The 26,309-nt window shown below is 42.1% G+C and overlaps 1 protein-coding gene and 1 pseudogene across 1 annotated transcript; one reads left to right on the top strand and one right to left on the bottom strand.

The window, feature by feature from the left end:
* The first annotated feature begins 1,429 nt into the window (after window positions 1-1,429).
* On the top strand, window positions 1,430-7,489 carry LOC130841398 (rhox homeobox family member 1-like). Its single transcript, XM_057717578.1, has 4 exons — window positions 1,430-1,553; window positions 1,719-2,124; window positions 3,096-3,141; window positions 7,211-7,489. Exons 1-4 carry the CDS (start codon window positions 1,430-1,432, stop codon window positions 7,487-7,489), a joined length of 855 nt encoding a protein of 284 aa, XP_057573561.1.
* LOC130842794 (small Cajal body-specific RNA 20) lies at window positions 4,614-4,721 on the bottom strand (annotated as a pseudogene).
* Window positions 7,490-26,309: the final 18,820 nt, after the last annotated feature.

The raw sequence follows: 26,309 nt of genomic DNA, 5'->3' as shown, positions 1-26,309 counted from the left end.
CCACAAAACACTCCTTGCAGGAAGAATCTCAGGGCCCCCAATCTGGCCTGGCTCTCTGTATTTGACAATAAATAAATTTTATTTATTCCTCAGCAAGAGCTCAGGAAAATATTTCTAGAAAAGGGAGGTTTAGAGGAAAAGGGGAGGAAGCAAAAGCAGGAAAGGGAGGAATTCAACCAGGTTCACAGCACTCGCTCAGCACAGAAACAAGTAGACTTTTTTTTTAATATGTATATTTTTTTATTTTCTTGGGGGGGTACACCAAGTTCAATCATCTGTTTTTATACACATATCCCCGTATTTCCTCCCTTCCTTGACTCCCCCCCCTCGAGTCCCCCCCACCCTCCCCGCACAAGTAGACTTTTGAAGAAGGTCTACAGCCAGACGCAGAGCACAAGTTGCATTATCCATAGTCAAAACCAGGAGCAAAGAGAGGAGCCCTTGCACTTTATGCGTCCTCAGATACTCTAAGCACTGTGCGGGTTTCAGATTCTGCAATGTGATGTGGATTCATTACTAAAAATCTTTAGGCCATGGACTTTCTTAAGGGGTGTGCTTGGTTGGTTCCCCCTGTAGTGCATCTGACCAACCTGCATGCTCAGAAAACCCAAGCTCCTGTTCCTGGAGACCCTGGGGGAGTATGGTGGACTCTGACTTCAGCCTCATTGCAAAAACAAAGAGCAAGGAAACTCCTAGCTAATAATACAGCTGACCTACGAACAACACGACTTTGAACTGCACTGGTCCACATACACACGGATTTTTTCCGTAGGTATACAGGCGGCCCTTCATATCCGTGGGTTTTGCATCTGCAGATGCAGAGGGCCGACTATGCGACTTAAGCATCCACGGATTTTGGTATTGGCGGTGGGTCCTGGAACCAATCCCCCGAGGGTATCAAGGGGCGACCATATTAGTTTGCTTACTGTTCCCTGCTCAGTACTGGCTGCTGGATATGGAGGACTGGAACAAGACATAATCCCCAAACATTTCTCCACGGTCTATGAGGTCTCTTATCCTCCACAAATCGGGCACAGCTGCTTGGACTGGAAAGAGGCCTGATCAAGTGCGGAGTACTTAGACGGCTATGTTGCAACTTGGGGCCCGAGCTCTGCTCTCACGCATACTCCCTACCAGTGCCCCTGGAGCGCGCACTCCCAGGCCCGCCCCTACCTCCCACCCCCACCCCCCGCCCAGGTGGCAGAACCCGGGCCACATGCGCACCTCAGGCTACCCAACCCCCAACAGGCAGTGGGAAACCCACAGAGGGCTTCTATTCAGGCTCCCTGAAACCCGACCCGAAGCCAGAGGAGCCTTGACGGTGCGGAATCGCGGGCCACAGCTCTAGCCCTGGGTCTTGAGCCAGGGTCTCAGGAGATTCAGCGCGGCCTCCGCTAAAGCACACAGCCTCCTCGACAGCACTCTGGACATGGAGCCTCCGCCTCGGAGCAGCCACGATGCCCATGGCCATGCTGACGCGGATGCCGCCGCGGATGCCGCCATCACCGGCTTGCTCAGGCTGGGCATCTGTGAAGAGCGAGAAGAAGCCCATGGTCAGTGGCGGGCGGGGCGCTCGCTTCAGCCAATTTCAGGAAACGAGCTTTCCCAGGGAGGGGCGAGCGGCAGGACCCCCCTCAGACGCAGTCCCTCCCCCCCTGCTCCCCACAGCCGGGCTCGCTCGACGGCCTGGTTTTCTTTCTGGTTTTCGTCCCTTGCAGAGGTGAAGCCCGCGGAGATCTCGCTTCCCGGAGAGGGGGGAGAGGAGCAGAAGGCTCAGTCCGAACCTGAGCAGGGAGCAGCCGCGGAAGGGAAAGAGGCGGGAGACCAAGGAGGAGAAGGAGAAGAAGGCAGAGATGTCCCCGCGGGAGCCGCCGGCCCCAAGGACGGCGAAAGCCAGGAGACCGAGGCGGAGGCTGAGGCGGAGGCTGAGGCGGAGGCCGAGGCGGAGGCCAGCGGCGACGGCGGGGAGCAGGGCGGGGAGGAGCAGCCCCCGCGGGCCGCCGTGGAGGGTCCCGAGGCCGCAGTGGGGCAGCGGCGAATCCCCCGCGCCAGGTTCATGCAGGTGCAGGTGCAGGAGCTGGAGGGCGTTTTCCAGCGCACTCAGTACCCCAGCTGGCCCATGCGGTAAGCGGGCGGCTCGGGTGGTGGCTAACGTGCGCGGCGGTCCGGGCGGCGGGCGGTGCTCTCGCGGGTCCCTGTCCTGGGCTCAGGACTTGGAAGCTCGGGGCCTCGCGGCGGCCGGAGCCTAAGGCGGGGGCGGGGGCTCTGCCTGGTGGAAATCGAGGTCAGTATTTCCCTGTGGTTTCTGAATAAGTCCCTTAGAGAAGCCGTTGGTTAACATAAATAATGAGTTGCCTGAGGCATGGGGGAGGAAATGCGGGTTGGGGGCTATCTTTACTTAAAATTTTGAACATCATTTCTTAATGTATTATAGTTGCATTGATATATTTTTAAATCGTGATTTTGAAAATTATTTATCTTGACTAGTGATTTTTGTGCATTCCCTTAAATTTTGCTCTTGTGACAAAATGGTCTCTAACGCAAGCCTCTAGCTACAGATTACAGAATGATATACTAAGTCGACGCTGGGGAGCTGCTGCTAAAAATTTTGTTTAAAAAAGCTCAACCAAAGAATGAACAGCAGTGTGTGCTGACCTTTCGTATCTGCTAGGAGGTACTCCAACCTGTTCATCACTTATCGATCCATCCATCGATCGAACAAGCTATTTTAAGGGTCTAATGTAATCCCTAAAATGGGCAAGAGAAGTGTTGAAAGTTGGTAAAGATATGTTGTCAGAGATTTTATTCATTTTTGAAGTTGGTGACACTAAAAGCAACTGTGAATTCAAATTTCATTTGTTCTTGGGAACTGTCTCTCCTTTACCAATGAGACTTGGCTTTCCTTAAACACTTTCTCAACTTATTTTCACTGTAAATCCTGAAAATGTGTGAGTTTTCCTACTGTAGAAATTGCTTCTTAATATAAATCACTGGTATTTTCCAGAAAAGAAATTTTTTAAAGGATGAAATAACATTTTATATTCAGTTTCATTCACAACCCCCAATACTGAACACTCTGAATTTTCTCCCCTCAGACAGGAGCTTGCAAGGCGCATGGGTGTGACTGAGGCCAGAGTGCAGGTCAGTAAACCTGAAAAAAAGCAACCTGGCAGGGCAGCCAATCTAAAAGCTGCTTTGGGACTTGGACACCTTTGTCCTGGACATTCTCACATTGGTTTGTTTTTGTAGCCTTTTCCATGTTTTGGAAATAAGGTTTGAACTTTGGGGTCTTGGTTGGTGATAAATGGGATAAGTAAACCCCAGTTTTTGGAAATTGCCCATTAGCAGAAGAATTTGATTTCCTAAAGGAAAAAAAAACTATCATAGTATACCGTTCCTTGTACACAAAAGTGAACATATACATATATACCTTTGTAAAAACTATACCTATATAAACCTATATATTATATGTTACTGAATTATATACACATGCACACACACAAAGTTCAATTGCGTCTAACACTGGTATCCTTTAGGTACCACTTCTGTGTGGAATCACACTGAGGTTAAGTCTGAAGTGAAAATTATTCAGATTAATGCACCGAGGAGTCCGATTATATTAAATTATTTGAAACCAAGCATAAGTTCCTTGCACGAGAACTGAATTTGTAAATACTTAGGCATTGCAGTGAGGGGATAATTCACACTCAGAGCACAACAGATGAGCAGCAATGTAAATTTAGTTAAGCTGACAATGACGGGAGGGGAGAGCACAGAGTCCATGTCAGGTCCTTCTGCAGCTGTTCTTTTGTTGTCTTTTCCTCAAAGAGTGGTTTCTTGCTTTTAAAACAAAATAAAATGTTCTTGGAAGGTTTTATAATGAAGAAAATACTTTTAGGACTTTAGGCATTTTTAGAGCTTGTGTAAAACACCATTTTGTCAGCTGATGAAGGAGGGACATGAACATTGAACACTTTCCAGAGGCGAGGGCCTGGGCTGAGTGGCACAGCTCAGTCTTTGGGTCCCCATGGGTCCCACTGGAGGCAACTCACTGCCTAGGGCAGGGCTTTTGCTGCAGCTAGTGTGCTGAGGGGCGGGTCTGACTTCCTTGCCCTGACCCCTAGGGTGCCCTTCTCCAGCACCTACGCAGGGCTCTTCCTAGCCACCCCCCCAACCCCCCCCCTCGCAGTCCTACAGGGGACCTTGTCCAAGACACACAGCTGGGAGCTGAGGGATGGAGTGGCCTGGCTGGTGCCCAAATCAGTCCAGGCAGGGAAAATGGTGAGCTTCCTCCCTAGTGAGGTGGCCTCAGATGCCTTTCGACAGCCCCCACTCCTGGACCCCGTTCCAGGTGACATCCACTGGGATCAAGCAGTTGTCTAGTAGGAGGGCAGGAGGTGAGACACCTCCTCACTGGCGGGCATCTGTGGGGTAGGTGACCACTTGTTGGGGGTGCGTGTGACCTTGGCTGGGGGCAGGCAGGGGGCCCAGCTACCTTTGGGGCAACCTAGGCCAGGATCAGCCCACGAGAGCCTGGCAGTGTCCAGGGAAAGCCAGAAGCCAAGTTGCCCAGTGCTGGCATGTAAGGCCCAGCCTGGTGTAGACCAAGTAGGGGCTCCCCGCGGTAGGAAAATAAAGCTGCCCAGCTCATGGCAGCCCTGACAGGGATCCTCCAGGGCTGATCTGGGCCTCCAACCAAAGGGCTGAAGAGAAAAGAGGACCCCCCACAAACACACACACATACAGCCGCATGGGTGAGAGTCTGTCTCCTACTGGAGTTTCTAAGTGTTTGGTAAAGTAGTGGAGAGAGTGGCAGCCCTAATTCTTCATTTCGTGGAATTCTTTGTTACGCCAGCCTCAAAGCATTACTAAGATAGTAGGTTATGCATTATAGTGGAGGTGGGAGGGCATGTTGCAACCTTTGAAATATGTCTAAAGAATACACAAACTAAGACAACAATTTCAAAGTTCCACACACCTGACAAAGGTGGAAGTTAGGCACGAGTTATACAGAGTGGAGCCTATGCCGTGAGGATTCCTCACACATTCAACTTTTGAGACTACCAAATGCATTCATGATAGTCTCTTGAAGAATGTCTAATACTTGAGGCTTTTCTTCCTTTTTGTGGTACTGTGAGGAAGAGGTGGGTTGTGTGGAATGTGTTGGTCCTGGAGGATGACTCTGAGTTCAGGCGGGATTCTTCCCTGTGGTAAGGGGAAATCTGTTTCCTCTTGCTGTTCCAGTGATGAAAAATTTGTGAGTCAATGGATCAGGACAGATTATTTGAGACTATAGAAAAGCCTAAGTTATATCAAATGAGTATTTGGGAGGAAAAAAGAGGCAGAAAAGAAAGAAAGAAACAGAAAAATCAGGATGAGTTCACCAGTTTTGATGCAGGGAGCATGTGTGAGGACAGTGATGGACAAGGGCTGCAGAGCTGGTGGGGGGCAAGGGTGTCTGGAAAGCAGTGCTGGCAGCTGAGGGCTTGGGCTTGGCTCACAGTCAGGTGTGGCCAGGGCTTGGGAGGCCCAGGCCTCTGCTTTCTCAAGCAGGCAAAGCAAGTTCAGAGGAAAAGGAAAACTGAAGTTTTGGGGAGTTCCTTCTCCTAAGTTTACACAGTGGTGTCTTAATGGAGTTCAGAAGGCAAAAAGAGCAATAAGAAACAAATGATGAAAAAGAGAGAATGTTTTCATCTATTTCCAAAATCTACAGGCTGCATCTCTAAAAGAAAAATTTAATGGACACCCTCCCTTGTTTTGCAAATACCGTAAGAATTGTTTCATGACACCAGTATTGGAAACATGGACGTAGTATCAGCCTGACCCTCAGTGAGCCAGCTGCGCATTTTGCTTATATTTATGCAGATTTGCTACACTGCATCCCCCCAAATGAGCTCCATTGCACTGGCTTCTTAAGACTGCATATTCATGCAGCAGCAGGACCCAAGAACTAAGATGGGAGAGGGAAAATGAGGTGACAGGAGGCCCCTTGGTCTCTGGGAAAATTTGCAAATTGGAAACATCCAAAAATACAAAATATGATGTGATTCCATTAACTGGGAAGCTGAGTGAGCAGTGGAGTCCACAGGAGAGGTTTTACTTTCAGTTAATAGTTGGCAGATATTTAGGGAGGAGCCACTTTGTGATACCCCACCCACGTGGTTGTGGACTGTCTTCCTACAATGCAGGTTGTACCCTCTTGCCATAAGCATAAGGGACAGGATGGGGATCTCCTGGTTGAGTAGCAGAGTCCAGAGGTCCAACCATGCTGGGCAGCAGAGGCTCTGGTCTGAGGTCCTGCAAATGTAGCTAGAGAAGTGTGAGCTGACCTGGTTCTGAGCCCAGGAAGCTTTGGAGGGTGGGGCAGAGTGGAGAGTGCAGAATTGACAATGGTGACAATGGTATGCCTCTTTCCCCCAAACTCTTGGCTGGGCAAAGAATTTAAGAGTTTTTGTAAATGTGGACCGAGATGGTCTAAACATTCATTGCTCCTATGGTTTAACATTAAGTCAGTGTCCAGGGCTTCAGCTACACTGGTGTCCAGCAAGACAAGCCACAAAGTTCCTGGGCCCCCCATGAGCAGACCTCCCTCACAATACCATCTCCATCTTTTAAACCATTCCAAGTTTCCAGAGAATGAATAACCCTTTAGTCATCCTTGAGGGCAGCTTTTGTTTAAAAATCCAACCTGCTGCTTTGGATTATTTACTGTACACTAAAGATGGGTTTTTCAGAATGGAAACCATTCCCATCAGTATGATTTTAAAAGGCAGCCACTTTTTCCTGTGTTCAACTTCCCCCATAACTAAGGTGACAGCTGCCCAGTGAGTAGGGGTTAGTGTCAGCTGGAGCTGATGGTCCGTTGTCAGGATGCAGACCTACCAGGCATCGTAATAGCAGCAGGGACTGAGTGCAGTTGGTCAGCTCCACCTGCACATGAGAGTGGAGGAGATAATAGTGAATCTGAGAGGAGAGAGACAGAGCCATGTGCCAGTCCAGAGCTTGGCACATAGTTGGTTCTCACTATTGAGGATGGGGGTAATGTGGAGACAATCTTCAGCTAAATATCCTATGATATTTTAGCAAGAAGGAAATAGCTTCTCCTAATGCAGTTTCAAATCTTCAAGGCACCGAGAGCTCCCAGCTGCAATTTCTCGTATCTGACATGAAATGCTCAATATACTAAATCCCCTTTTCTCTCTGATTAAAGGTTTGGTTTAAGAATAGAAGGGCCAAATGGCGGAGACATCAGAGGGCATTTGGGTTCAGGACCGAGCCCCCCATGCTCCTGGTCCCCCCTGTCGCCATCGGCTTTCGTGGACCCTGCAGTGCCATCCTGATTCAGGAACTGGATTGCATCTGGGTTTTTCTGGACCCACTGCCGCTGGGGCAGTCCCCGGGGCCGTCACTGGGGATGCTCCTGCCGCCCTTACCTCCTCTGCTCTTGCCTCCTCTGCCCAGGCATCTTCCACCTTTGCTTCGCTGTTGATGCCCTCATGTGGCTCGGCCAGGTCCCCTACCATAGGTGGTCCTTCTGTAGCCCCCGTTTCCTCTTGAATGGCCTCTCTGACAGTGTTTTTCAAAGTGCCTTTCAGCCAGATTCAAATTCTGCATACCTCACCACCAAGAACGGTTCCCCAAATGCCTACCAAGTGTATTAAATCAAAGTAGCATCAGTGACCCTTTGTTTTAGGGCATGTTTTTGTGTTTTTAATAAAGTTGTGAATTCTCTGCATATTTGTTCTCTGTCACATGGGGTTAGTAAATTTGATGGAAATTGCTAAGCCAATGGCATTCACATCGAATGCCCAGGAGGCCTCGTTTCATGTAGTAACAGCCCTGAGTCACCATCGGTAGGCCATGCACATGTCAGAAGGTTCCCAGGTGCCCATGCGGGCTTTATACAGACCCATCTGTTCTCTTCCACCCTCTCCTCCAACACTCACCCTGCCCCACCCTTCCCCATGGGGACCACCTAGATGTGCAGGACGAGTGGCATGAGTCTCTAATGGGAGAACTGTGTATTTCAAGGCAGCCCTGAGTCCCATTCATGGTGACGAGCTCAGGTACAAGGAGGACTCCAAGGGACACTTCCTACAGTGGCTACTCATAGGGCTTTATGGAGGAGAGGGAGCAGGGCATCATCTGGTTCTCTCCCAGTTCTGTTCACCTCCTTGTCTTTCGTGGAGGGGACATGAGGATAGAAACCATTCTAGCAAGAAGGATGGCCCTACATCTGCAAAAGTGACACAAGAGGGGATCTATCAAGGCCAGTGTGAGGCTCTTCTCCCTCCCCTCCCCCACCTCCAGACGTGGAAAGCGTGTCATAGCTCCTTCCCCAACTCAGAGCTTACAATGTGGACTTCAAATGTATTTTTTCACCTTCAACATGCTTGGGAGAACCCTGGTTCCAGCTAATTCAACCCTGAAAGGGAGCCTTTTGGTGGAGGGCTGCCTGAAGCCAGGAGGTGGCGGTCCCTGAGCCCTGATCCAGGATAATTGCTTTATTGAAGAGAAGCAGGTAGACCTTGCCTTTGTTCATGCTGCCTTCTTCAGATGGAGCTGCCAGGTAGAAAATACATACACACACAAGCACAGACAGATAACACATCGGTATGTACCCTATATCACATATCTGTGATATATACACAAACATACGCACAAAATACCCGGAACAAAATCAGAATTGGCTTGTGTTATTAAAATAACACTTCTGAAATTTATCTTGTGGCCTGTTTTCCTTGCCTTCAGTTATTCAGGTTCGATGCTGAGAAAGAATGTGGCTCTCTGTCCACCTTGGACTTGGAAGGGGGGAGGTAAGGAGCTCATGTGGAACTGAAGCAGCGTCCATGCTGCCTGGCCGGTTTATTTCCACTGGCACACACAGAGCTTCTTGTTGACAGGATGACCCCAGCCTGAGGAAGAGTTTTGCTGATGCACCCAAAAGTGTTTACAGGGCTACCTCAGGTTTGGGCGGTAGCACTGCAGGGGGTTCTTGGAACCTGGACATCTGAGATCTTCTCTAACTAAGATCAGAATCGCCTCCTTCTTCCACAGTAGCAATGGTTTCAGCATCTTTTCTCTAGATGGAGAAAACAGCCTTTCTTTGAAGTTCCCCAAGCGCAGAAAAGCTGCAGGCTGCACGTGTGGACACTACTCTTGTTCCCATTCTACCCTCAGTCCCGCTACCTGCATGGCCTCAGCCATCAGTTGTGCAGGCTTCAGCCCAGGCTCCCGAAACCAAGCCTACAGCTCCCGCTCATGGTGTCTCTGGCAAGAGCTGTCCTGGGTACCATCTTACCTTCTGACTCCAGGATACTTCTGTGCAAATGGCCATTTTGTAACTGCTGCTTGATATGTTCCATGATGGAGGTCTTGCTCTTCTTTTCCTTTGTGTGTTTTAGTAGTGTCAGGTGCTAGAGGAAAACTGGCTATTTTCATTCATTTATTTTATTTGGGTGGGATAATGACATCTTTATTTTGACTAACCTCATAAAGAAGTGTAGCATTTCCTTCTGCCCCTAGTTTTATTGAGATATAATTGACATACAACACTGTATAAATTTAAGGTGTACAGTGTAATGATTTGACTTACATACATCATGACATGATTATTGCAATAAGTTTGGGGACCATCCAACATCTCATATAGATACATAAGCAAATAGAAAGAAAATTTTTGTGTGATGAGAACTCTCAGGATTTACTCTCTTAACCACTTTCATATATAATATACAGCTGTGTTAATTATATTTATCCTGTTGTATATTACGTCCCGAGTACTTATTTGTCTTATAACTGGAAGTTTGTACCCTTTGACTGCCTTCATCCATTCCCCCACCCCACCACAAATCTGATCTCTTTTTCTATGAATTTGTGTGTTTTTTGAAAGTATAACTGACCTCCAATACTCAGTTAGTTCCTGTAACATAGAGATTTGGTATTTCTATGCATTTCAAAATGCTCTCCACCGTAAGCGTAGTTATGATATGTCAACATACAAAGATGTCATATAGGAATTGATTATATTCCCCACACTCTACATTTCATACCTGTGACTCATTTATTTTGTACATGGAAGTTTGTACCTCTTAATTTCCCTCACCTATTTCTTTCCTCTTCCCAACCCCTTTTCCTATGGCAACCACAGGTTTGTTCTCTGTATCTGTGACTCTGTTTCTGTTTTGTTATGTTTATTTATTTGTTTTTTTTTTTTAGGTTCTACATATAAGTGAAATTACACAGTATTTGTCTGACTTACTTCACATACCATAATACCTTCTAGGTCCATCCACATTGTCAGAAATGGCAAGATTTCATTCTTTTTTATGGCAGAGTCATATTCCATTGTGTATATATATATATACAACTTCTTTATTCATTTATTGATGGGCACTTAGGTCACTTCCAGATATTGGCTAATGTAAATAATGCTGCAATGAACATACAGGTGCATATATATTTTCTAATGAGTGTTTTTGTTTTCTTTGGATAAATACCCAGGAGTGGGTCATATGGTAGTTCTATTTTTAATTTTTTGAGGAATCTCCATACTGTTTTCCATAGTGGGTGTATCAATTTACATTCCTACCAACAGTGCACAAGGGTTCCTTTTTGTCCATATCCTCACCAACACTTGTTATTTGTTGTCTTTTTGATAATACCAACCCATTGACAAGAGTGAGGTGATATTTCCTGGTTTTGAATCAATTTCCTTGATGATAAGTGATGCTGAGCATCTTTTAATATTCGTGTTGGCCATTTGTATGTCTTCTTTGGAAAAATGTCTATTCAGACCCCCTGCCCATTTCTTAATCAAGTTGTTTGGTGTTTTTGATGTTGAGTTGTAGGAGTTCTTTGCTTATTTTGGATATTAACTCTTTATCAGGTATTTGTTTGCAAATACCTTCTCCCATTCAGTAGGTGGTGTTTTCGTTTTTGTTTACAATTTCCTTCACTCTGCAGAAGCTTTTGAGTTCCATGTAGTCCCATTTGTTTATTTTTGCTTTTGTTTCCCTTGCCTGAGGGGAAATATCCAAAAATATTACTAAGACTGATGTGAAAGAGAGTACTGCCTATATTTTCTTCCAGAAGTTTTGTGGTTTCAGGTCTTTCATTTAAGTCTTTAATCCATTTTGAATTGATTTCTGTGCACGGTGTGAGAGTAGTACAATTTCATGATTTTGCATGTAGCTATCCAGTTTTCCTAACACCATTATTGAAGAAACTGTTTTATCCCCATTGTATATTCTTGACATCTTTGTCATAGATTAATTGCCCATTTAAGTGTGGGTTTATTTCTGAGCCCTTTGTTCTGTTCCATTGATCTACTTTTCTGTTTTTATGCTAGATTATACTGTTTCAAAGACTGTAACTTTGCAGTATAGCTTGAAATCAGGGAGCGTGATACCTCCTGCTTTGTTTGTCTTTCTCAACATTGTTTTGGCTATTTGGGACCTTTTGAGTTTCCATGCAAGTTTTAGAATTATCTGTTCTAGTTCTGTGATAATGCCATTGCTATTTTGGTAGGGATTGCATTGAATCTGTAGATTGCCATTTTAAATAATCAAAAACAGATTTATTTGCATGCACAACAATGAGGATTAGGATCCAAGATGAAAAGAAAAGCATAGTTCTGTCAAACAGAGAAGAAGATCAAGATTCTTAAGTAGCTGACTTTGGGACCTGCTGGGTGGGAAGACTTTCTATGTTGCCTTCAGCTGTTGTCTACTTGATGCTTCAGCTGTTTCAGCAGCCTTTTCAAGCTGTCCTTCACTCTGGGCCACCTTTGCTGAGTCCTGCTGAGAGTTAAGCTGGTATTCTAGATAGCTTATGTTCCTGGTCTGTTCATCTAGGTTCTTTTTCATGAAGCATGAGAGATTGGTTTCTTTAGTCTTAGAAGCTGAGGTTTCAGGTCTTGCAGGGGCTTGTCTAATGCATTCTCCAACTGCAGAGCAGACTCTATAGCTTGTTTGCAGTTCCCTTGTGTTATATGATCATTTTAACTATATTAATTGTATTCTTCCAGTCCAGGAGCATAATATACCTTTCCATGTGTTTGTGTCAAATTCAGTTTCTTTTATCAGGGTCTTACAGTTTTTTGAGTACAGGTCTTTTACCTCCTTAGATTTATTCCTAGGTATTTTATTTTTTTGATGTAATGGTAAATGGGATTATTTTCCTAATTTTGTTTGTTCTCTCTTTTTTTCTAGTTCCTTTAAGTGTAAGGTAAGGTTGTTTATTTGATATTTTTCTTGTTTCCTGGGGTGGGCTTCTGTTGCTATCAGCTTCATTCTGAGAACTGCTTTTGCTGGGTCCCATAGATTTTGAATTATTATGTTTTCATTTTCATTTGTCTCCACATACGTTTTGTTTTCTTCAGTTTTTCAGTGATCTATGGGTTGTTTATTATCATATTGTTTAGGCTTCATGTGTTTGTGGTTTTTGCAGTTTTTTTCTAATAGTTAATTTCTAATCTCCGAGCATTGTAGTTGGAAAAGATGCCTGATATGATTTCAGCTTTCTAAAATTTATTGAGACTTGCTTTGTGGCCTAGCATTTGGTCTGTCCTGAAGAATGCTACAAGGGCATTTGAAACGAATGTGTATTTTCCTCGTTTTGGATGGAATGTTTTATTTATATATATATATATATACACACACACAAACACACATACACACACACACACATACACACATATACGTGTGTGTGAGTGTGTGTATGTGTGTGTGTATGTATGCATGTGTGTATAAAATCAGTAAGTCTAAACTGTCATTTAAGGCCAGTGTTTCCCTATTGATTTTCAGTCTGGATGATCATTCCATTGATGTAAGTCCCCTACTATTATTGTTTTACTGTCAATTTCTTCCTTCATGTCTGTTAATATTTCCTTTATGTATTCAGGTGCTTCTATATTGGGTGCATATATATTTACAATTGTTATATCTTCCTCTTGGATTGATCCTTTATTCATTATGTAATATCCCTCTTTGTGTCTTGTTTCAGTCTTTGTTTTAAAGTTTTTTGTTTGATATAAGTAGTAGTACCCTAGCTTTCTTTAGATTTCCATTTGCATGGTATACCTCTTTCCATCCCCTCACTTTTAGTCTGTGTGTCTTTAGATTCAAAGTGAGTGTCTTGTAGGCAGCATGTATATGTGTTTTGTTTTCATATGCATTCAGCCACTTTGTGTCTTTTGATTGGAGCATTTATTCCATTTACATTTAAAGTAATTATTGATAGCTATGTACTTATTGCTATTTTTGTGAATTGTTTTGGGGTTGTTTTTGAGACCTTTTTGGTTCCTTTGTTCTTTTCTTCTCTTCCTTTGTGATTTGATGGCCATCTTTAGTGTTATGTTTCAATTCCTTTCTTTTTTTCTTTATGTGTGTCTATTGTAGATTTTTGGTTTGTGGTTACTGTGAGGTTTGTATATAGCAATCTATATATCTACAGATATATGATAGTTTTAAGGTGCTGATCTCTTAAGTTCAAACACATTTTAACAACCCTGCATTTTTATCCCATCCCCAACCCAAGTATTTTTTGACACCATATTTTACCTATTTTTGATTTGTATATCCCTTAACTACTTATTATGGATATAGATGATTTTACTACTTTTGCCTTTTCATCTTTCTACTAGCTATATGTGTGGTTGACTGACAGCCTTTTCTGTATATTTGCCTTTCCCAATGAGCTTTTTTGTTTCATAATTGTCACGTTTCTAGTTGTGGCCTTTTTGTCTTTCCTTAGAGAAATCCCTTTAATATTTCTTGTAAATTTGATCTCTTGATCAAATCTGAATGAAAGCTTTGCTGGGTAGAGTATTTTGGTGTAGGTTTTTACCTTTCATCACTTTATTTATTTATTTATTTGGTCATACCATGTGGCTTGTGGGATCTTAGGTCCCCAACCAGGCATTGAACCCTGGCCATCAGCAGTGAGAGTGTGACATCCTAACCACGGGGTCACTAGGGAATTCCCCCGTTTCATCAGTTTAAATATATCATGTCACTCCCTTATGGCTTGCAAAGTTTCTGCTCAAAATTCAGCTGATAGACTTATGGGAGTTCCCTTGTATGCAACTTGTTGCTTTTCCCTTGCTCTTTAGTATTGCCTCTTTATCTTTAATTTTTGCCATTTTTATGACAGTGTGTCTTGGTATGGCCCCTTTTGGGTTGATCCTCTTTTGGTCTTTCTGTGCTCTCTGAACCTAGATGTCTGTTTCCTTTCCAAGGTTAGGGAAGTTTTTGGCTATTATGTCTTCAAATATGTTCTCTCCCCCTTTCTTTCTCTCTCTCTTTTCCTTCTGTGACCCCTATAATGTGAATATTAGTATGCTGGACATCTCTTAAACTGTCCTCATTTGTTTTTATTCTTTTTTCTCTTCAGCTTCAGTGATTTCCACTACCCTGTCTTTGTATTTACTGATCTGCTCCTCTGTATTAGTAATCTACTGTAGATTTCTTTTTTTTTATTTTTGTTCATGTGAAAGATTTATTTATTTATGTTATTTTTGGTTGCATTCCATCTTTGTTGCTGCACGCGGGCTTTCTCTGATTGTGGTGAGTGGGGTCTACTCCTTGTTGTGGTGTGTGGGCTTCTCATTGCTGTGGCTTCTCTTTTCTTGGAGGATCGAGTTCTAGGTATGCAGGCTTCAGTAGTTGTGGCACACGGGCTTAGTTGCTCCATGGCATGTGGGATCTTCTCAGACCAGGGCTCAAAAACATATCCCCCGCATTGGCAAGTGGATTCTTAACCACTGTACCACCAGGGAAGCCCCCTCTACTGTTGATTTCTAATAGTGTATTTTTCATTTAAATTACCTTAGTGTTCATCTCTGTTTTGTTCCTCTTTATATTTTCTAACTCTTTGTTAAAAACTTCTAACTTCTCAAACAGGCTATTTTTAATTGCAACATATAGCTTCATTGGTCCTCTGGCTTTGATTGTTTCGTGACTATCCTAAGGGATTTAACTACCGTGAGACCTCAGATGGAATGCTGCCATGACATAGGTCGTGTTTTTAACGCTCATTTAAAGTCTTACTTGCATTATCTGCATTCATTTCAGTATAGAAACATAAGTCCAAATATAGCATATAGTTTTAAGCTCTTACGTTAATTTGAAATCTGGGCATCAGTTCCCATTTTTCCATAGGTAAAAATATCATCAAGCATCTCACAATTCAAAAGTTGAAACAAATTTCAGAAGGAATTAAAAATATGAAAGGACTAATTACCTCGTTTTGGATGTAGCCCATTTATATTGAAGGCGTTTCTTCTCAATATTTATTCTGTTATCACCAGCTGCATCCAACAGCACAACAATAGGTGCCCAAAGAAACAAACAAAAATAAGATTTAATGAGAGTGGGATTGGGTTAGGGGAACACCAATACATAAAAGAGGCTTAGGACAGTCAAACTAATGCCTTGTCCCTCATCTTATTCCACTCATACCCTTTATCACAGTCTATCCACAATAATTATTTTTCCCTTATATCATTTTTTTAAATTGTAGTAAAATTCAAATAATATAAAATTACCAGTTCAAAAGTGTACAGTTTAGTGGCATTTAGTACATTCACAATGTTCTGCCACCATCACCACCATCTAATTTTAAAACATATTCATCAGGACTTCCATGGTGGTCTAGTGGTTAAGACTCCGTGCTCCCAATGCAGGGGGCCCAGGTTTGATCCCTGGTCAGGGAACTAGATCCCACATGCTGCAACAAAGAGCCTGCTTGCCACAACTAAAGGTCCCTCATGGCACAACAAAGAACCAATGCATGGTAACAAAGATCCTGATGGTGCAACTAAGACCTGATGAAGCCAAATAAAAAAAAACATATTCATCACCCCAAAATGACACCCCTATTTGTTGAGCAGTCATTCCCCAGTCCTCCCTCCTCCACCCTTGGCTACCACTAATCTGCTTTCTGTCTCCATGGATTTGCCTACTCTGGATATTTAAGATTCATGGAATCATACAATACGTGACCTTCTGTGCCAGCTTCTTTCAGTTGGCATAATGTTTTTGAGGTTCGTCCACATTGTAGGAGAGATTAGTACTTCAGTTTTCTTTTTCCTTGTGTTATTATATGTTAAGATTTATAGGTGACAAAAGAACTGAAGGGGGCCCTGGGGATTTACAAATTTTCCGATGTAAAAAGTAACGGAAAATATTTGTTTATAACAAAACCAAATCATCCTAAAAGGAAGAGAAGCAACTGCTTTCAAATCTCAGATTTCTCTTACCAAGTCAATAAACTGCATTGGATTTTCTAATCACTAATGTTAGAAGAATAATAGGGATGTATAATTTTCCAATTTCTGAAAACATAAAACATATCACTTTAAATGAAAGAAGTATACCCTACATGCAGGAAGCTAGGGTCAGGGGATAATCACCTGGATCTTTACATAAAGCCCCTTTAGTGAGTCAGAGAGGAATAAAGTCAAGTCCCTTTTATAAAATAGCCAACATGAGATAGATACTAATTTTTTCATTCCACAGATGAATAAGTTGTGTCGCAGATGTTTAAAGCCATTTACTGGGAATTCCCTGGTGCTCCAGTGGTTAGTACTCACTGCTGTCACTGCCGAGGGCCCTGGTTCATTCCCTGGTCAAGAAAATAAGTTGCTGCAAGCCACGTAGTATGGCCAAAAACAAACAAACAGGCAAACAAAAAAGAAACAAAAACTCCCCCCAATCATTTGCTTAAACCAGTAGGGGAGCAGAAAAACCAGGGGTAGAATTGTATACTTGCCTCTGCATGTTCTGGGTGTCAGAGTTTGGGGAAGAGGAACTTTTGGTTTTTACTGTGTATTATGAAAACTAAAAATAAGATGTAGTGATGAATTAATTATGCAATAAAAAAGTTAATTCAGCTTCTAGAATACACTTTGTATACAGTGGCCCTCAGAGCAAATCTAATTTATCATTATGCAAGTTGCCAAAACAGATTTGGGCAGGTGGATGCTTGTACTCAAAAATTAATCATTGAACAAGTACCTATAATGCATGATTTCTGGTATTAAAATGATACTATTATTCCCCCTAACTAGCTATAATCTGTTTCTATATATAACATAATTTTACATGATTCTTTTTTTTTAGTTCCTTATTGGAATATAATTGCCTTACAATGTTGTGCCCATTTTTGCTGTACACAAAAGTGAATCAGCTGTATTTATACATATATCCTCATATCCCCCGCAACTCCTTCCCACCCTTCCTATCGCAGCCCTCTAAGTCATCACCCATCATCGTGTTGATCTCCCTATGTTATGCAGCAACTTCCCACTAGCTATCTATTTTACATCTGGTAGTGTATATATGTCTATGCTACTTTCTCACTTCGTTCCAGCTTCCCCTTCGCTGCCCCCCATCCTGGGTCCTCAAGTTGGTTCTCTACACCTGCATCTTGATTCTTGTCCTGTCACTGGGTTCATCAGTACCGTTTTGTTTTACATTTCATATATACGAGTTAGCATACGGTGTTTGTTTTTCTCTTTCTGGCTTACTTCACTATGTATGACCAACTCTAGGTGCATCCACTTCACTACAAATAAATCAATTTCATTCCTTTTTATGGCTGAGTAATATTCCATTGTGTGTGTGTGTGTGTGTGTGTGTGTGTGTGTGTGTATGCCACGTCTTTATCCATTCATCTTTGATGGGCATTTAGGTTGCTTCCATGTCCTGGCTATTGTAAATAGTGCTGCAGTGAACATTGTGGTACATATTTCTTTTTTGATTATGGTTTTCTCAGAGTATATGCCCAGTAATGAGATTGCTGGGTCATATGGTAGTTCTATTTTTAGATTTTTAAAGAACCTCCAAACTGTTTTCCTCAGTGTCTGTACCAATTTACATTCCCACCAACAGTGCAGGAGTACTCCCTTTTCTCTGCACCCTCTCCAGCATTTATTGTTTCTAGATGTTTTGATGATGGCCATTCTGACCAGTGTGAGGTGATACCTCATTGTGGATTTGACTTGCATTTCTCGAATGATTAGTGATATTGAGCATCTTTTCATGTGTTTGTTAGCCATCTGCATGTCTTCTTTGGAGAAATGCCTATTTTGGTCTTCTGCCCATTTTTGGATTGGGTTATTGGCTTTTTTGATATTGAACTGTATGAGCTACTTGTATATTTTGGAGATTAATCCTTTGTTAGTGTCTTCATTGGCAAGTATTTTCTCCCATTCTGAGGGTTGCCTTTTTCTCTTGTTTATGGTTTCTTTTGCTGTGCAGAAGCTTTTGAGTTTCATTAGGTCCCATTTGTTTAGTTTTGATTTTATTTCCAGTATTCTAGAAGGTGGGTCAAAAAGGATCTTGCTTTGATTTATGTCATGGAGTGTTCTGCCTATGTTTTCCTCCAGGAGTTTTATAGTGTCTGGCCTTACATTTTGTTCATTAATCCATTTTGAATTTACTTTTGTGTATGGTGTTAGGAAGTGTTCTAATTTCATTCTTTTACAGGTAGCTGTCCAATTTTCCCAGCTCCGCTTATTGAAGAGGCTATCTATTCTCCATTGTATATTCTTGGCTCCTTTGTCAAAGTTAAGGTGCCCATATGTGTGTGTGTTTATCTCTGGGCTCCCTATTCTGTTCCATTAATATGTATTTCTGTGTTTGTGCCAGTACTATACTGTCTTGATCACTGTGGGCTTGTAGTATAGTTTGAAGTCAGGGAGCCTGATTCCTCTAGGTTCATCTTTCCCTCGCAAGATTGTTTTGGCTATTCGGGGTCTTTTGCATTTCCATACAAATTGTAAAATTTCTTGTTTTAGTTTTGTGAAAAATGCCATTGGTAATTTGATAGGGATTGCATTGAATATGTAAATTGCTTTGGATAGTATCGTCGTTTTCACAATGTTGATTCTTCCAATCCAAGAACATGGTATGTCCCTCAATCTGTTTGTATCATCTTTGATTTGTTTCATCAGAATCTTATAGTTTTCTGCATGCAGGTCTTTTGCCTGTTTAGGCAGGTTTATTCCTAGATATTTTATTCTTTTTGTTGCCGTGGTAAATGGGATTGTATCCTTAATTTCTCTTTCTGCTTTTTTGTTGTTAGTGTATAGGAATGCAAGAGATTTCTGTGCATTAATTCTGTATCCTGCAACTTTACTAAATTCAGCAATTAGTGCTAGCAGTTTTCTGGTTGCTTCTTTAGGATTTTCTGTGTATAATATCATGCCATCTGCAAATAGTGACAATTTTACTTCTTCTTTTCCAATTTGGATTCCTTTTATTTAATTTTCTTCTCTGATTGATGTGGCTAACACTCCCAAAACTATGTTGAATAATAGTGAAGAGAGTGGGCACCCTTGTCTTGTTTCTGTTCTTAGAGGGAAGGCTTTTAGTTCTTCACCATTAAGAATGATGTTGGCTTTTGGTTTCTCATATATGGCTTTTATTACATTGAGGTAACTTCCATCTATGTCCACTTTCTGGAGAGTTTTTAACATAAATGGATGTTGAACTTTGTCAAAAGCCTTTTCTGCATATATTGAGATGATCTATGGTTTTTATCCTTCAATTTATTAATATGATGTATCACATTGATTGATTTGAGTATATTGAAGAATCCTTGCATTCCAGGGATAAACCCCACTTGATCATGGTGTATGACCTTTTTAATGGGCTGTTGGATTCTGTTAGCTAGTATTTTGTTGAGGATTTTTGCATCTATATTGATCAGTGATATAGGCCTGTAATTTTCTTTTGTTGTGACATCTTTTTCTGGTTTTTGTATCAGGGTGATGGTGGCCTCGTAGAATGAGTTTGGGAGTGTTCCTCCATCTCTATTTTGGAAGAGTTTGAGAAGTATAGGTGTTAGCTCTTCTCTAAATGTTTGATAGAAATTGCTTGTGAAGCCATTTGGCCCTGGTGTTTTATATATATATATATATATATATATATATATATATATATATATATATTTAAAGCTATTTATTGGAATATAATTGCTTTACACCCTTGTGCCATTTTTTGAGGTAGACCAAAGTGAATTAGCTGTATTTATACATATATCTCAATATCCCTCCCTCCCACTACTCCCTCCCACCCTCCCTATCCTGGCCCTGTAAGTCATCATTCATCATTGAGTTTATCTCCCTATGTTATGCACCATTGAGCATAATGTTAGCTTTAGGCTTGTAATATATGGCCTTTACTATGTTGAAGTATGTTATGTCTATACCCAATTTGTTTAGTTTTTTATCAGAAATGGATGTTGAATTTTGTCAGAACTTTTTCTGCGTCTACTGAGATGACCATATAATTTTTATTCTTCAGTTTGTTAATGTGGTGTATTACACTGATTGATTTGTGGATACTGAGCCACCCTTGCATCTGCGGGATAAATCCCACTTGATCATGGTGTAGGATCCTTTTAATGTAGTGTTGAATTCAGTCTGTTAATTTTCTGTAGGGAATTTTTGCATGTATGTTCCTCAGTGATATTGGCTTGTACTTTTCTTTTGGTGTGATAGCTTTATCTGGTTTTGGTATCAGAGTGATGCTGGCCTTATAGCATGAGTTTAGAGGCATTCCTTCCTCTGCAGTTGCTTGTAATTGTTAGTGGAGGATGGGTGATAACCCTTCATTAAATGTTTGGTAGAATTCACCTGTGAAGTCATTTGGTCCTGGACTGTTGTTTGTTGGGAGTTTTTAAAAGTACTGATTCAGTTTCATTATTGGTAATTGGTCTGCTCATATTTTCTACTTCTTTCTGGTTCACTCTTTGGAGATTGTACATTTCTAGGAATTTGTCCATTACTTATAGGTTGTCCATGTTGTTGGCATATAATTGTTTATAGTAATGTCAGAGGACCCTCTGTATTTCGGTGGTAGTGGTTGTAAATTCTCCTTTTTCATTTTTCATTGTATTGCTCTGGGTCCTCTCTTTTTATTTCTTGCTGAGTCTGGTGAGGTTTATCAATTTTGTTTAACTTTTCAAAGAACCAGCTCTTAGTTTCATTACTATTTTCTATTGTTTTACTCCCTCTTTAATTTCTTTCTGCTCTGATTTTTCTGATTTCTTTCCTTCTACTAACTTTGAGTTTTGGTTGTTCTTTTTCTAGTTCCTTTAGGTGTAAGGTTAGGTTGTTTATGTGAGATTTTTCCTGCTTCCTGAGGTGGGATTCTATTGCTATCAGCTTCCCTCTGAGAACTGCTTTTGCTGTGTCCCATAGTTTTGGATTATTGTGTTTTCATTTTCATTTCTTTCCGCATACTTTTTGATTTCTTCTTTGGTTTTTCAGTGACCTAGGGGTTGTTTACTAGCATATTGTTTAGCTTCCAAGTGTTTGTGTTTTTTGCAGTTTTTTTCTAATAGGTAATTTCTAATCTCATAGCATTGTGGTTGGTATAGATGCCCAATATGATATCAGCTTTCTTAAATTTATTGGGACTTGTTTTGTGCCTTAGTATTTGATCTGTCTTGGAGAATGCTCTTCATTCATTTGAAAAGAATCGTATTCTGTTAGTTTTGGATGGAATGTTTTAACTATATATATACATTTGTGTGTGTTTGTGTTTGTGTGTGTGTGTGTGTGTGTGTGTGTGTGTGTGTGTATATATATATATATATATATATATATATATATATATAAAACAGTAGGTCTGATATGTCATTTAAGGCCAGTGTTTGTTATTGATTTTTTCTCTGGGTGATTTTTGCATTGATGTAAGTCCCCTCCTATTATTGTTTTCCTGGCAATTTCTCCCTTTATGTTTGTTAATATTTGTTTTATGTATTTAGGTGCTCCTATATTGGGTGCATGTATATTTACAAAGGTTATATCTTCTTCTTGGAATTGATCCTTTAATCATTATGTAATGTCCCTCTTTGTCTCTTGTTTCACTCTTTGTTTTAAAATTTTCTGTTTGATACAAGTAGCACTACCCTAGCTTTCTTTGGATTTCCATGTGCATGGAATACCTTTTTCCATCCCCTCACTTTTAGGCCATGTGACTTTAGATCCAAAGTGAGTCTCTTGTAGGAAGCATGTATGTGGACCTTGTATTTGTATCCATTCAGCCACTCTGTGTCTTTTCATGGGAGCATTTAATCCATTTACATTTAAAGGAATTATTGATAGCTATGTACTTAGTGCTATTTTTAAAATTGTTTTTCGTTGTTTTTGGAGTTCTTTTTGTTCCTTTCCTCTTTTCTTCTCTTCGCTTGTGATTTGATGGCCATCTTTAGTGTTATGGTTCAATTCCTTTCTATTTTCTTGGTGTGTATCTATTGTAGATTTTTGGTTTGTGGTTACTGCGAGCTTTGTATATAGCAATCTATTTCTATGTCTATATAGATATATTATAGTTTTAAGTTGCTGATCTCTTAAGTTCAAACACATTTTAGCAACCCTGCTTGTTTACCGCTCCCCCCCCCCGCAAGTAGTTTTTGACATCATATTTTACCTATTTTTGATTTGTGTATCCCTTAACTACTTATTGTGGATATAGATGACTTTACTACTTTGTCTTTTACTCTTTCTACTAGCTATATGTGTGGCTGACTTAATACCTTTACTGTGTATTTGCCTTTACCAATGAGCTTTTTCCTTTCATAATTGTCCTGTTTCTAGTTGTGGCCCTTTTGTTTTTGCTTAGAAAAGTCCCTTTAATATTTCTTGTAAATTTCATCTCTCCATCAAATCTGAAAGAAAGCCTTGCTGGGTAGAGTATTTTGGCGTAGGTGTTCCCCTTTCATCACTTTATTTTATTTCTTTATTTATTTGTTACACCACAGGCTTGTGGGATCTTAGTTCTCTGACCAGGGATTGAACCTGGGCCCTCATCAATGAGAGTGCTGCATCCTAACCACTAGACCACTAGGGAATTCCCCTTTTCATCACTTTCAATATAGCATGTCACTCCCTTATGGCCAGCAAAATTCCTGCTGAAATGTCAGCTAATAGCCTTTTGGGATTTCCCTTGTATACACCTTGTTGCTTTTCCCTTGCTCCTTTAATATTCTTTCTTTTTCTTAATTTTTGCCATTTTTATGACAATGTGTCTTAATGTGGTCCTGTTTGGGTTGATCCTGTTTGGGAGTCTCCGTGCTCTCTGAACCTAGATATCTGTTTCCTTTCCCAGGCTAGGGAATTTTCAGATATAATGTCTTCAAATATCTTCCCTGCCTCCTTTATTCCTTGTCTTTCTTTTTTCCTTCTATGACCCCTATAATGTTAATATTAGTACACTGGGCATCTCTTAAACTGTCCTCATTTAGTTTTATTCTTTTTTCCTCTTTCCTCTTCAGCTTCAGTGGTTTCCACTGCTCTGTCTTTGCATTTACTGATCTGCTCCTTGGTATTATTAACTTTCTGTTGATTTCTTTCTTTCTTTCTTTCTTTCTTTCTTTCTTTCTTTCTTTCTGCTGCCTTTCAGAGCTCTCTGACCCTAGGACTCCCTGCACTGTGTGGCTCTGACATCATCTAGACTTATAAGTCCCCTCTCCAGTTTCTCTCTCCCTCTGGGATATTTCTCACTTCTCCTCTCCCCTTCTGGGAGGTGGCTCCCATGCCGCAGCCTTTGTGAGGTCTCACCCTGTCAGGGACTTGCCTGCATCTCAAGCTATCAAGTCAATGCCCAAATAATGCTTCTGCCCTTCACAGTCATGTCTTTTCTGTTGATCAACCCTAAAATTCCTCTGTCTTTCTACAGGTGGTGATGAGGAAAGAGGAGGACTTTGGAGATGATCCAGAAACTGATATGGGGGCCACCCAGTCAGCAGGACAACTGGCAAAATGATCTTAGCTGGGATTCCAAGTTTAAAATGCCTCTGTATGAGTTTGGCATTTCATTTCTCTGTGTTGTATTATATGAAAGGAAAATTAAAGTTGACTCAGTACTGCTAAGGGAGCTCTCTTAAATGGAGCTGGGAGGCCAATGAGGAAGTGTGACTTATGCATGTCTCAGCCTGGATGGAATCTGAATTTTTGATAACTTATTGCATTTTGGGGGGGGGGGTGCATTGTATCTTCATTGATGTGTGTCGACTTTTCTCTAGTCATGGTGAGTAGGGTCTTCTCTTGTTGCAGAGCATGGGCTCTATATGCATGGCTTCAGTAGTTGTGGCACATGGGCTCAGTATTGCTGGCTGGCTGGCTTACTCGCTCCACAGCATATGGGATCTACCTGGCCCAGGCATAGAACCCGTGTCCCCTGCATTGGCAGGCAGATTCTTAAGCACTGTGACACCAGGGGAATCCAACCACTTACTGTCTTGACAGAGGCACCCAGAACACCTGCACAATGTTCCAGAAACTCAAGATACTTATTGAACTCTTACCCTAAATAACGCGTGACAACCTATCCCTTAAGAACAAATATTTCCTGTCTTAAATCAGGGTCAGACAACTTTCACAATCTTGTGTTTTTGCCTTTATTAGCCCCTGACTATTTCTTTTCCCCAGAACGCCTTTTCAGTTTTACCCAAATCTGTGTCTCCGGAATTACAATTCCTAAGTCCCCAAATAAACTCTATTCTTATTGCCAGCCTTCTGCATTTCTTGGTTGACAATTACAGTCTATATGTTTCATGCTCTCACCCTCTGCTTCATTAACCTGGCCAAGCAGTAGTGCCAATATTTGAGTGAACCTGATCTTGGGTGGCCTCTGCCTGCAGCAGCTTGAAGCAGTGTTTCAGTTCCCAGTCAGTGACTGAGGTCAGGTTGTGGCAGTGAGAGCATCGAATCCTAGCCACTAGACCAGTAGTCAGTGACAGGGTCCTGGCCCTGTGGCTTTGAAGAAAAGAATTCCCAGAAAGACAGAAAGTAGTGAAACAAGTGAAGTATTTATTAGGGAAAAAAGTGCATGTGGATAGACACATGGGCAGACTTACAGAGCCACGCCCTCGTGGCAGTTTAATTTCCTTTAGGAGCGCCTTAGCCACTTCAGTCGCCTTCTCTGTTCTTGTAGGGAAGGCCTCTATCCATCCAGTAAAGGTATCTATAAAGACTGGCAAGTATGTGAAGCCCTGGAAAGAAGGCATCTGTGTGAAATCTATTTGCCAGTCCGCTCCTGGGTAAGTCCCACGTCGCTGGACTGGGCTAATGAGAGGGGGAGGCTTGAGGTTGCCCCCTGCATTATGGGTGGTGCAAAGGGCACAGGCGCGAGTAACTCTTTTAATTGTCTCCAGGAGCCCTTTCCCTGTCAAAAGTCGGAAAACAACTGTAGACATTGCATCTCTCCCCAGATGGAGAGAATCATGTAGCCCTTTAATAATTTCCCATCAGTCAGAGAGAGGTGTGAGCAATTTCTGACCTATGTGCCACCAGCCATCCGTTCCCTTGGTTCCCGCTCCGTCTCGTGCCCAGTTCTCTTCGGAAGTCGAGTACCTGGGTACAACATTAGAAGGGGTAAGGGATGGGATTAATGCCATTTCGGTTATGGGCATCAGGGCTGCTTTCTTTGCTTCCCAACCTGCCCTATTGTTTCCTTGGGAAACTTGAGAAGTTCCCTTTTGGCGCCCGCGGCAGTAAATGACTGCTACCTGTTTTGGTGTTTGAACTGCTTCTGAGAGATGTAAAAATCTCAGCCCCATATTTTATAGGGGCATTTCTTGCATTTAGAAGTCCTCTCTCTTTCCAGATAGCTGCATGGGCATGTAAAACAAGGAAGGCATATTTTGAGTCTGGGTATATACGTACAATCTTTCCTTCCCCTAGGGTTAAGGCCCGGGTGAGAGCTATCAGTTCAGCCCTTTGGGCTGAAGTGTGAGATGGCAAAGGTTTTGCTTCTACGATGCCATGAGCGCTCTCAATAGCATACCCTGCCCTCGTGACTCCATCTTTAATGAAACCACTGCCATCATAAACCACTCTTCCTCAGGGTTTTCTACGGCCTGGTCTGTTAGGTCAGGTCTACAGGCATAAACCTGGTCAAGGGTTTCCAGGCAAGAATGTGTTAGCTCTGGGCTTTCAGCGGGCATCAATGTGGCAGGGTTAAGGGTGTGGCAAGTTTTGAGAGTTAGCTCTGGGGAGTCAAGCAGCAAAGCCTGGTACTTAAGAAGACGACCTCCAGTTAGCCAATGGTGGCCTTTTATCTCTAGAATCCCTTGCACTTGGTGAGGGGTCTGGACCTCCAGTGGCTGTCCAACGCTGAGCTTGTTAGCTTCTTCCACTGATAAAGCGGTGGCAGCTACTGCCCGGAGGCAGCCAGGCCAACCTCAGGCCACAGAGTCTAATTGCTTGGAAAAGTAGCCTATAGGCTGAGGAACTTCTCCTAGCTTCTGTCTAAGGACCCTCAGAGCTGTCCCCTGATTTTCTGCTACATAAA

The sequence above is a fragment of the Hippopotamus amphibius genome, chromosome X, assembly GCF_030028045.1.
Source record: "Hippopotamus amphibius kiboko isolate mHipAmp2 chromosome X, mHipAmp2.hap2, whole genome shotgun sequence".
In the NCBI taxonomy this organism is placed as follows: domain Eukaryota; kingdom Metazoa; phylum Chordata; class Mammalia; order Artiodactyla; family Hippopotamidae; genus Hippopotamus; species Hippopotamus amphibius.
This window is presented reverse-complemented; position numbering and strand designations above follow the sequence as displayed.